The sequence below is a fragment of the Notothenia coriiceps genome, unplaced genomic scaffold (assembly GCF_000735185.1).
Source record: "Notothenia coriiceps isolate Sejong01 unplaced genomic scaffold, NC01 NC01_scaffold00037250, whole genome shotgun sequence".
Taxonomy (NCBI): domain Eukaryota; kingdom Metazoa; phylum Chordata; class Actinopteri; order Perciformes; family Nototheniidae; genus Notothenia; species Notothenia coriiceps.
The window spans coordinates 9,067,856-9,080,514 of record NW_011369951.1 but is presented as its reverse complement, the minus strand read 5'-3'; the positions used below and the strand labels follow the sequence as shown (position 1 = coordinate 9,080,514).

Sequence of the window (12,659 nt, the reverse complement as noted above, 5' to 3'; positions counted from 1 at the left end):
GATAAAAAAAAAACTGTTGACCTTAACTGGTGTGTACTGAAGAAAGAAGGAAACAGTGAGATAATAAGCAGTTGTTTTTCTGTGACTATTCTCAACTGTCCTGCCAACTTCTGCGAGTAATCTGCTGAAGAGAAAGTAAAGAAAGTCTTAAGTGTTTTGATCTCAAATGGCAAAAGGATTGCCCCTTTAAGGTCAAATCTCTTTGTTTTTCCACTATAAATCTGGGCAGGCAGCCGAATAATTAAAATATGGTGTGACAGTTTGGAGCAAACAAAACCTGATCCAGGAGAAAAAAAAGAGTATGCTCATGAATAATTCATAATGTTAGTCTTTAAGCAAACACCACTTTATAATGAACTATGAGTGTAAGAAAATAAAGCTGCCAAGAACGTGTGGATACTGACAATGTTTGAGTCAATTACAAAGTGTGAATGTGCAGAAATTAGATATACAGTTTAAGTAACTTTGCACGATAAACATTTTCTGACAAGCAGGCCTTTCTGGGGGTTTGTTTTGAAATGAAATTATATTCTTGTTCCTCTTTTGAAATGAAGCAAGCCAAGACACACCATCGGCTGTCTAAATAGAGAGAAATTAAGGAGGAGATAATCAATTGTCTCAAAATAATCTGAAGGAGTTAGTCAATCAATCAATCAATCAATCAATCAATCAATCAATCAATCAATGTTTATTTATATAGCCCAATATCACAAATGTTACACTTTTATCAGTGGACTTCACAGTTTGTACAGAATATCAGTATGACAATGTGACACCCTCTGTCCTTAGACCCTCACATCGTACAAGGAAAAACTTCCAGAGAAAAACGCCACAGTTTAAAGGGGAACATGGGAGAAACCTCAGGAAGAGCAACAGAGGAGGGATCCCTCTCCCAGGACGGGCAGACGTGCAATAGATGCCGGGTGTAAATCGAAGAGATAATACATTTTACAGCGTAGGTAGACCAAATGTTTGGAAAGACCAAATGTTTGGAAATGCATGTGTCTATAATAAGAAGATGAATCCACGAGGATGTCAGCAATCTTGTGGGAGCCATCAGGGAAATGGTGAGAGTCAGGCAGGACCGCAGAGACAGGTTCAGCCATGACTCGAAGTCCAGGACTCAGACCCAATACTCAGGATAGAGGATCCAGGACACACGACCACAGCAACAGGATCAGCCTCGACTCAGGATCCCGGTGTATACAGTATATGGACACAAAAAAGAGATTTGGGGGAAGCTGGTTTTAATCGGAACATTAGAGTTACACAAGGTACAAACAGACAGAAGGAAGAAGTAAGGTGTCCCCCGACAGTCTAAGCCTATAGCAGCTAAACTAACGTGTCTACTTACATGCACTCCCTTAGGATAGGTTGAGGGAAAAGGGTAGCAAGTAAGAAGTAGGAGACAGAGGTGGAGAGGCACACGCAGGGAGAACGGTCCCCACTGGAACCTGAATTGGTTAGAGGTATAGGAGTAGGTCAGTGGCTACATTCCACACTCCAGGTGCCGGGCTAGGCCTCTCTGCAACCTGTTACCCTCTAATACAGCGGTTTTCAAAGTGTGAGGCGCGCCTTCCCTGGGGGGCGCCAGAGAGCTTCAGGGGAGGCGCAGCGTGAGACACAAAAGAACGANTATTTCAGCCATGTTACAGAAGTGCTGATTCTGGGTCAGTAGCTTTGAAAAAATAAAAACATTTGAAAATAATAATAATAAGGAGGGGGGCGGGTGGGGTCCCCACCCGCCCCCCTCCTTATTATTATTATTTTCAAATGTTTTTATTTTTTCAAAGCTACTGACCCAGAATCAGCACTTCTGTAACATGGCTGAAATAGAGGGGTATGAGGCATGGCTAGAATGGGACATCTGTTTGGTATTTTGAGCAAAACAGTTCATAGACATGTTTTTTATATATCTGAGACCCATAGTATATACCTAAAAATAGTATAATAGGAAGCCTTTAATATTTCCTCTTCTGTGTGTATTTAATGTGCTGTGATTGACAGGTGGTCCGTGTGTTGCTGTCAGACTGGGAGGCGGACCCTGAGGCTCGAGACTACAGCGGGAGGCGGGCAATCCAGTACTTGGCCCCGCCCATTGCCGCTGACCTGCAGCAGGAGGGAGTGGTTACCTCACCGGGTGCTGAGTCGGACAATGAAAACACTAACAAAGGTAACAGCGGAACACGTGGATGGCGGTTTCCCAGAGTCCTTCAGGGCAATCTGAACCCACTGCGGCTCCTGAACCCACCTGCTGAGGAGGAGGGGGCCGGGAACGGGAAGAACAAGGGGGGGATGCAGAGGAAGTCGTCTCTGAGCCGGCTGAACGCACGGCTGCACCGCGGACGCCACCGAGCCCAGATCATCCACAGCGCCTCCTTCAGGGACACGGGGGAGATGGGGAGGGGGGAGGAGCTCGCCAGCAGCCCCATCCGAACCCGCCCACTGTCCAACCTGTTTGGATAAAGTAACACAGCTCTGAAATATAGTGCGTTGATTTACAAAATACAGTTTACTTCCCTTTTATAAGATGACAGGTCAGACCTTTCTAGACCAATCCGCACACATACTAAGTTTTATTATTATAGTATTTTTATGTTTATCTAAAAATCGAACTTATTTTTGTTTTTATTGCAGTAATCAGGCCGAGGTTGATGATCACTGAGGGCAGGTCACAGTTTATGTAGCATTTGATTTGCTACAACAATTCATTGAGCAACTACTCTTTGAATTCCTTTTGAATTTTTTGGTTTTAGTTTTTCTTTTTCATTATTTCTTAGTCTCGGTTGAAGAGCAGGTAGCAAACATGAAAACATTTTTTTTACACTTTACACTAGAAAACTGTTCACACAAATGCAACAGGATTGTATCACATTTTCACTTTAAGTTTGACTCCAAATGGTGAGGGTTTTTGTTATAGCACTTCAACACAGATTCAACACACTAATCCAAACCATTATTTTGCGTGCAGATGAAAGTAATATATTCATACAACACATTCCTATATTTCAACCTCTTTTGCCTGAGTGGTGCTGATTTTTTAAAACACATTTCAAGAATGTGAATTTTTATTTTTAAGTACCAGATTTTAGTATTTGTAACCAGAGAACTCCAATGTATGTCCAAACTGCCATGTTCAGTCGTTGCGTTTGCACTCGTCACTTTGAAGATGGTTTGTGATTATGAGAGGAAACTGCTCAAACTAAGCCAGATGTAATTGGTCTGATATCATGCTGGTTCATATTGTACATGAAAGAAAAGGGCGATCAAATGTTACACTCCTAGATTAATAATGCACTGTGTATATATACACTACAATTCAATTTGTATTATACATTTCCGAACAGCTGATCAATAGTTTGCATCAAAAGAAAGCTGCCATGGATTTACTTGGATCCAATTACTATGAAGACAATGATCAGTTACACTTTAGGACTGTTTCACAGGGTTAAGCACATGATGTCGGTTTTCTACTGACTGTAATGTACCTATAATGTGAAAGGTTAATCAGGTCTTTTCATAAACAAACAGCATAGCACTGCTTAGTTTGACAGTAAATCCACAGTCAAACAACCTGATGCTTCTTTACCACTCTGGAGCAGATTTTATATTTGATAAGTAGCCTGTATCTTCCTCCTGTATTGCTCTGCATGTACACAACCATTCAATCATCAATCATGTCTGCATCATCTGTTGATAGTAAAGAGTTCAGACCATTATATGCTGTACTGTATGTTAAGCTGAGGAGCACGTTGAGTTTTTGACTGTTTTCCCAAATACGTGATCCTTTCATATATTTGATTATTCCTAGTGTTTAAGAATGTTCCCTTAGTATTTTGTAGCATTTGTACTCAAATCATGGGGCTTCATGTTAATATAATGCTGACTCTTTTGTTTTAGAAATGTATGTAGCCTACTTTGATGTCACTTTTTCAGATGCATGAATAGGGGAAAACATTATTCTGTGCACTGATCATTTGTATGTCTGTACTGTAGGTCATTGTTCCATCTTCTGTTTGAAATACTGTGAAGTTATTATGTGTTGTGAATACACTGTTACTGAGCCACTGTTATCTTGTCTTTATGTTTCATCCTTGAAAATGAAATAAAGCACTACTGGTTTGCATAAAAGTCAGTGCTCTCCCTTTATGCTACTGTTGTGCCAATTTAACAAATACACATGATGTGTAGGAACATGAAGTCAATGCTAATTCAACCAGTATGGGTCGTGACTCAAATCGAAGCAGGCTTTCTTGTTGCCAGTCCTGCTGGACACCAAGTGATTGTTGTTGTCTGCTGGTGCTGAATAATTGATGATCCGATGACCCCTGTGCCCCCATTTACAGTATATCCACTCCTTCCTGTCCGCAAGCTGCCCATGTGACACTACACAATAATATTTTGTGTGTGTGTGTGTGCGTGCGTGCGTGCGCTGCTGTACCAAGGACGAAACACTTTTACAAGATTATTGAGCATTTATGTTGATCTGATCTTTGAGCCTGCACTGGACATGTTTTGGTTAAGAATGTATTTTTAAATGCAAATGCAAAACCAATAAACTGTATTTAAGGTGTTTATCATTTTTATCACTACATTTGGCATATGAGTCTGACAGAGGAGGTTGTTTTTTTTCTGTAAGCCACGTAGTTGAGCATGTTATCCCCCAGTATGTCATCGAGGATAAGAGGCAACAACAAGTATAAAATTTACTAGTTCAATTATATTCATATGCTATCATAAAAGGGATGGTACATTTGTATTAATGTACTGGACATAACAAATCTGCTCTGCTGGAACAGATGTGTTTCTTAGTCCCTAGTTCTACTTCATGTTTACCAGAACAAATCTGCCATATAAAGGCAGGATTACATGTATGCAGTCATTAAATTCAAATGGGTTGCTTGTGAAAAATGTAAAAGCTCTTGAGTCAGTCTGCTCTTTTGAGGTTTTTTCTGAACTCTGGTATTGCTGTAGTCGACTCGTCAAACAAGATTCTTAGAAGTCACTGAAGGGATGAGCTTTTTCCCCGGGACGGTAGATTTCAGCCTATTTGCTCTAGGGCAGCCTATCTGCTAGATGACTGCTGATCTGGATGGAGCAGAGAGACTGTCTGACTGCAGCTACTGACCTACATACAAAGTGAAGGGAGTAATGCCTATTATGTAAATTCCTCTGCCATCTTTTCAGGGGAAACTGTGCCAACTTCTGAGCCTGGGGCCGTTCGCTGTTGGAGTAATCCATGTCCAATCTATCCCCGTCTCTCACTTTCCCCTAACTTTCACCACAGCCATGATGACATGCATCGCCTAACTTGTGACTAAGTACAAAAATAACCATCAAGTTGTAAACAAATGTTCACTGTCTGCCTGATTTTCTGTTCGCCTTGTGACATTCAGTGTCTACAAAAGTAACTTGTTTTCATGATTTATATTTTACTTTACAACCCTGAAAAACTGTAACGAAATGATGATGCTAATCATCAGAGAGCCATTTCATGTCAAAGTGAGAACAAAATGACTTCCAAGTAATGTGAATGAGTTATTTAAACTATATGAAATATTTGTTTGCATAATGGGTTTTTTTATATGACAAAATCACACATTTGCCTCAAGGGGTTACAATAGGCTTACAGCAGTCATATTCAAGTCATGCAATGCATTGTTACCCATTTTTTACACACCAGAAACACAGGTGATTTCAATTAAACTGATTAACTTTGATGCAACACATTGTCATGATTTTATCAATAATATTCAATTTTATTGCCATATATTATTTCCCTGATGTGTACTTTGCACATGTTCCACATGGAGTCGCTGTTCTGAACAAGCTCCACTATGATGCTGATACTCGTTGTTTCTTTGTAGGGTCAAAGTTTACTGCATACGGAAGTGGCATGTAGTTTGTCTATGATTATTCCATGGATGTATTATAGAACAGTCTTTTACATTACGAAATCAGTACGTTTTTGTTTTTAGCCTTAAAGCTGACGGATGTTGGGCAAGAGGCGGTGAAACCTACTTTCATAACTGACGCTCTCCGGCGTTGTTCAAAAGGTAATTGTGTGGATAGAGTTACTTATGACTGTAAGCTAACTCGCCTGCAAATAACGTTAGCTAGAAATAACACACATTTAAGTTGGTTTTCTATTAACCTCTGCAAGTTTCACTTGGCTATTTGTTTATCTCTTGTCCAACATGGTCAATACATTGTTATTATTAACGGCAGCTAGCTAGCTAGTATATTGTGTGTCTCCCTGTGGGATGTAGCATAACGCTAGCGACCAGTTAGCTTACAGCCTTTACATGTTAGCATACAACCAGCGTTTGTGTTGCGTTCACAGTGGTTCAAACAAAGAATATTTCCCTAAGATTGACATGAGCTAACACCACTATTGCTGTTAGTAACTATCCTAGCCACATAACATGTTAGTTACGTTTTAGGCACATACTGTATATTTATACAGGTTTTAATGTTAGCTAAACAGTTGTTTTAAAACGTGACGATTTGATCAGGCAAATCCCTTAAGATAACTGACATAAATAACTAGTGTTGCACGGTGTACCGATACTTGAAAGGTACCGCGATACCCTGCCGTTAAAAACGTTACGATTCCTCCGTTTCATTAGTATCGGTACTTTAAGAATGACGGGGAAAAGTACTCCGGTGAGAAAGCGCCGTTTTAATAAGAGCCGTGTGTGTTCAGCACGCTCTAAGGTCCTCCCCTCTCTCGTGCACGCGCTAGCTGCCAGAGCATGTGAGAAAACGAGCAGCAAGGCTGCAAGTGGGAGTGCAACTGCGGCTGCGCCTCGGCTTTTTGACAAAAAAGACGGCAGAAGCGAAAAACAAAAAAGGTGTTTATAGATGATGCTTAATTGTATTTAATACAAATTCTAGTCATTTATTTAATGTATTGTTCTCATTGTTTAAACGTTTGTGTTATGGTTATGGTTCTGGTGTGAAATAAAGCACAATAATTACATTTAAGAATGTTTTCCTTTTTTTAAGAAAAGTATCGAAAAAGAATCGGAATCGCAATTCTTGACTTGTTATCGGTATCGAAACCAAAATGTTGGTATCGTGACAACACTATAAAGAACTGTGATTATCTACCCTAAGAATATGTTAACCTCTGTATACAAAGACATTTATTGTAAACTAAATGCCTAATATGACATTTAAGCGCTGCATTCTGACTTAGATGTGTACCTAAATAAAATAAAAATAACCACCTGTGTGTTTTCCGATAAACATTGATTTTTTTAATGGAGTTTTGTTTGGAAAGCACTCTGTTATTGTATTAGTATCAACTCGTCTGTGTGAACCATCATTTTTACATTTCAAATCACTGTCTCGCTTGATTTAGTTTGTTACGTGAATAAACTAAAAATAGTTAAGTCATTTATGATTATTTCAAGAGCATCTATGATGAGCTAACAGTATTCACTGTCTCTCCATCTTCCTGCAGCTTTCTCCACTATGTCGGCCACAATGACCACCATTGTCCATGACACTACAGAGGCAGTGTGCCTCTCCTCTGAGTACAACCTGTACCTCAAGCCCATTGCTAAAATGACTGTCAGTGTGGCACTGCCCCAACTCAAGCTGCCAGGCAAGAGCATCTCCAACTGGGAGGTGATGGAGAGGGTGAAGGCCATGGTAGCTCCAGAGCAGTTTTCAGCCCTGCGGATCTCCAAGAGCACCATGGACTTCATCCGCTTTGAGGGCGAGGTCGAAAACAGGACAGTGGTCAAGAGCCTGTTGTCCCGCTTAGATGGAAAGAGCATCAAACTGAGTGGATTTACTGATGTACTGAAGGTAAGGCTGACATTAGTGTTGACCACAAAGCCTATCTTGAAGCTTTGCTGGTTATGTTGCTGATCCCAGCGTCTGTTCCCGGTACTTACTTTGATATTTTGATGGCTGCAGATTTGGCGCATTTGAGTTACATTTTATTGTACCGACAGATGTTTTTTATATTTTTGCCCACGTCATTTATATCAATGACTAAATATAAGAAGTACTTCTCTGCATTATCACCAAAATGCCCATAAAATGTAATCAATTCCTCTCAAAAACGGCTTCAACTAAAATATAATCCATCGCAGGGAGGTTTTTAGATATATTTAATTGTTCCTAATAAACTGTATATTGACCCTCCCCTCCCTCTTTCCTCAGGTTCGTGCAGTAGAGAACAAAGTGGACTTCCCTACACGTCACGACTGGGACTCCTTCTTCCGCGATGCAAAGGACATGAATGAGACTCTGCCGGGGGAGAGGCCTGACACCATCCACATGGAGGGAATTCCTTGCCGATGGTTTAGCAAGAAGGACAGCCCGTTCCCAGACCGGCCCTCTGAAGAGGTCCTCATTGCGGTCTTTGAGACATTTGGCAAGGTGGGAAATGTTCTGGTTCTATGTTGAACAGGAACTTAACCTGAATATTGAAATCTACATGTTGTTATTTGTTTTCTTGAAATAAGGAGCTGTTCCACTAGGCTTCATGGGAAAAAGTTCTTGGGATTTGTTTGACTAAAATAATATAACTCATTATAGATAGCTTTATTCACATACAGTACATGTAAAGGATAGAGTTGCTGAACATATTTGATTGAGAATACTGACCAAATCAGTAAACGTCATGTGTTTTATATTGTTGCATCATCGATATTTAGAGGTTGAACCAAAAATAACATATTTGATTTGACCAATATGCCACTTTTTGATTCTAGGTGCGGAATGTAGATATCCCCATGCTGGACCCGTACAGGGAGGAGATGCTGGACAAGAACTTCAACACGTTCAGTTTCGGGGGTCATCTGAACTTTGAGGCTTATGTCCAGTACCAGGAGTACGGGGGCTTCACCAAGGCCATGGACACCCTGCGCAGCATGAAGCTGATGCTGAAAGGAGACGATGGGAAGGCCGTGGCCTGCAACATCAAGGTACTGCAGGCTCTCCTGGTTGTTAAGTACTGTACAAGAACATTATGCAGAAAAGGATGGTTATTTACTTTTGCAGTTTTGAGATGGTCAATATATCATACCTTAAATGCTTACTGAGCTTCGTGACCATGTGCACAAAATGAAGCTTGATTAAGTTATTTGAAATCCTAAATATGTTCATTACTATATCTAAAACTTATATTATGTCCTCCATGAAGCAAATGGGAAAACTTGAAGGGTTAGTTTGTTGGTCAGACATACCAGAGATGGAGTACTCGAGTCCTGGACTCGGACTCGAGTGCCGATTTTCGTGACTCGACTCGGACTCGCGCACTGATTGACGCGACTCGGACTTGGACTCGTGAATTCTCGCGTACGCTGACTTGGACTCGGACTCGTGAATTCCCCCCCCCACGATGACTCGGACTCGACTTGTACATTGACGCTCTGACTTGGACTCGGACTCGAGCAACTTTTCTCTGGAGTCTGATGTCCTCTATCCTGGCGTGTGCACCTGTGAGGCGAGTTCACGTATTGGGCCCCGCTGTTCCAGTCTAGAGACACACCCCGCATCCTGCTGTATGCTTTCACACATTCTGCTTCCACATTGGAAAAGAGCTGCGCAAAATGCTCGTCATGTGGAAACAATATTGAAGAGAAGGCTCCGTAACACATTACTCTAAGGATCGAGTTCAGACATGGCTGTCTTGAACACTATCATTAACTAAACGAGTAACGTGATCTAATCAATAAATAAAGATTCAGCCAATAACACGAAAGCACATGGCTACTTAACATGCAGAATTACGTCATTTTGCATGCTAAGTAGCCATATGCTTTCTGGGGCTAAATCTTTATTAGTAAACCGATTTAACCGGTAAAAGTTCCTTCAAAAATAAGAGTCCCGATCTTATTACTATCAAAATAAAAGTGCAAAACTAAAACTTTACCATAGGAAAATATTGGCATACAAATATAATCACTTCTCTAAAAGGTAACTCATTTTAAATATAGTTAGACTATTAAAGGTCATTTACAATAATAATAATAATGTTAATATTAGTAATAAGCTTTATATTTGTATAGCACCTATTACAAGAATTGTAGCCAAACTCGCTTCACAGCAGTTCAATAGACAGATTAATATAACATGACAGGATAAAAGCAATATAGAGGAGCAGCTACATTTCAACACATATATCCACGAAGATGAATACATGAAGACTTGTGACTCGGACTTGACTTGGACTCTTCTTGGGTGACTCGGACTTGGACTCGAACACAGGTAATGATGACTCGGACTCGACTCGGACACTCCTTGGGTGACTCGGACTTGGACTCGGACACAGGTAATGATGACTCGGACTCGACTCGGACACTCCTTGGGTGACTCGGACTCGAAGAGTGGTGACTCGAGAATTGGACTCGTGAATTGGACTCGTGAATTGGTGACTTGACTACAACACTGAGACATACAAACACACTTGGTGACGGGAGATTACTTTGTAACATAAACAATGTCCATTTTGATTAAGTTCTTATAACACAATGCTATTCTTGGTCTGAATGACCCACGGAGGCCTATCAGACTTCCACATACCTCTGTTTTGGCCATGAGTGAATTGTTAATGCTGCAGTGATATTGCATATAGGCAGATTTCAGCAATTAGATTGTGTTGTTCAGGGAGACGCATAGCAGCTTTAAGACCTTTTAGTGGAATGAAAATCTAAGCCTCGTCATCATTTCAAGGGTAATGAGGGTGGGGAGAGCCAGGTCTCTTAATCCACAGCATAACGCTTCACTGTGAAATCTAAATGAGGGTAAACAGCTTTTGCCAAAACATGAAGGGCTTTATCTTACTTTTATTTAAAACAACGATGACTCTCCATGCCTGATGATCAGTATTGTATAAGTCTGTATTTAACCAAAGCACTGTCATTGTGTAATTTAACATTACATCATCAAGCTGTAAAATGTGGATTATCAGAGTTACTCAAATACATTTATTATTCCCATTCTCTACAATACTAAATTAGATTTTGCTTCACTGTCTGGGATGACCAAAGCAAAACACAGACACGTTACAGCAACGTTATTAAAACTACAATAAAACATTGTAGCACACAGTGGAGTATTCTTAGAATAAAAAGTGATTCTTAGAAAATGTACATGTTGTTTCACTTATTGATGAATAAAATGAACCTTTTTGCTAATCCCTATCTATGTGTGTTCCTCAGGTGGCCTTTGACACCAACAAGCACCTGAGTGAGTTGACCCTGAAGAGGAGGGGCCTGGAGAGGCTGAAGTTACAGGAGCTGGAGAGGCAGAGAGAGGAGCAGAAACGACGCGAGAAGGAAGAGGAGGAGCGGCGTAAGGATGAGGAGAGGTATGATGGAAGACAAAAACGAGCTTATATTGCACAACACGGAAAAGTGATGTAACTCTGTGATTTAGGCCAGCGAATGTTTGTGCATTCTCTGAAACCAAACTATACTCAATCAGTTTTTTGGTGCTTTGAATCTCACTGTACCAAGAGAAGTGACGATGCATTTCCACTGTTTGACCACATAGCAGACAGTTGCCAGAGATCACAGATGTTCACTTCATATTTTTTACAGGAAACAGAAGGAACACGAAGAGGAGGAGAAGGAGAGGAGAAAGGAAGAGAGGATACGAAAGCGAGATCAGAAGCTGCGGGAGAAGGAAGAGAAGAAGAACATGAAGAAGGTGAGGCGGCAGCAGGAAGAGGAGCAGAAGAAGCTGCAGATGAAGATCGCCATGGAGGAGAGGAGGCTGCTGCTGGCTCAGCGCAACCTGGAGTCCATCCGGCTCATCGCTGAGCTGCTGGCCAGGGCCAAGGTACGGCATGCACACAATCAGGGCTCGAGCTTAAGGACGTCCCGTCGTTCCGGGGCCGAAAAAATAGTGTCGGGGAGGATAAAAAATAATTTTGGGACGAGAGTTAAAATAAAAATACCCTGCTAACTCTACAAACGGCGATGAAAATGAAACCGACTGCACGTTTTGTGTAGCACACAGTTATTAAACCTCCTTGTCAACATAAACACACACGCACAAAACATTTAGCAACCTGCGAGGAAAATGCACTTAATTTAGCAGTTAGTGATACTTGTTTCCGGTTTATATAAATTTGTTTGGTGTGTTCGCTCTTTTAATGAGTTGTGTTGTGAGACAGGACTTTCTGGTCTGGGTCTCATTGGAGATTGGTCCTACACTGTCTGACTTGTGTCAGTCCTCTGGGAAATGTTTGACGGGGCGGAGGAGCGTGTGTCTGCCCCTCTCTCTCTAGAAGCAGACCTAACCTTTCCGAACTTTTATGTATTATCTGCGTACAACATCAGAAAAACGTATAATCTTTGCCTCAACAGCTTTGATTTTGACGCTTATATTTACAAATACATCGTGATTATGTAGTATACTTGTATTATAAAAATTTACAGGGTCATGGCTATTTTTCAGTCTATTGCAGCCTCGAATTGCAATGGGTGACAGAAATTATTTAGGGCCGCCCGCCCTCCCGTAAATTATGGCCCGAGCCACTGTGTAGGGATGTACCCCTCTCCGGCGTCGTATAAGGATTCCTGTTTATGCTACGCCTCCCAAGAGTAGAGTCGGAATAATGGGGTATCCCCTTACTTCTCCCATTTCATTTTTTCTCCGGCCGCCGAGGTCCCAGACCAAGACACACACCG

The 12,659-nt window shown here is 41.1% G+C and overlaps 2 protein-coding genes across 2 annotated transcripts in view; both read left to right on the top strand.

Moving 5' to 3' along the window:
• Window positions 1-1,088: 1,088 nt before the first annotated feature.
• Window positions 1,089-12,659, top strand: part of LOC104966885 (protein KIBRA-like) — a 27,659-nt gene continuing 16,088 nt past the window's right edge. Inside the window, exon 1 of the mRNA XM_010796205.1 lies at window positions 1,089-1,096. The gene's annotated coding sequence lies outside the window, so the exon portion shown is untranslated. The remainder of the gene's footprint in view (window positions 1,097-12,659) is intronic.
• Window positions 5,787-12,031, top strand: akap17a (A kinase (PRKA) anchor protein 17A). The gene is made up of 6 exons (XM_010796204.1): window positions 5,787-6,056; window positions 7,469-7,818; window positions 8,179-8,397; window positions 8,733-8,945; window positions 11,184-11,332; window positions 11,565-12,031. The coding sequence occupies exons 2-6, from the start codon at window positions 7,480-7,482 to the stop codon at window positions 11,929-11,931; spliced, it is 1,287 nt and encodes a 428-aa protein (XP_010794506.1). The 5' UTR covers window positions 5,787-6,056; window positions 7,469-7,479; the 3' UTR covers window positions 11,932-12,031.

What these genes read in the sequence shown, in the direction of transcription:
- akap17a (XM_010796204.1), top strand. Translation starts at nt 7,480, where the DNA reads ATGTCGGCCACAATGACCACCATTGTCCATGACACTACAGAGGCAGTG. An exon ending in CCGTGGCCTGCAACATCAAG is followed by an intron (nt 8,946 to 11,183) that starts GTACTGCAGGCT and finishes TGTGTTCCTCAG; the next exon opens with GTGGCCTTTGACACCAACAA. An exon ending in CGGCGTAAGGATGAGGAGAG is followed by an intron (nt 11,333 to 11,564) that starts GTATGATGGAAG and finishes TATTTTTTACAG; the next exon opens with GAAACAGAAGGAACACGAAG.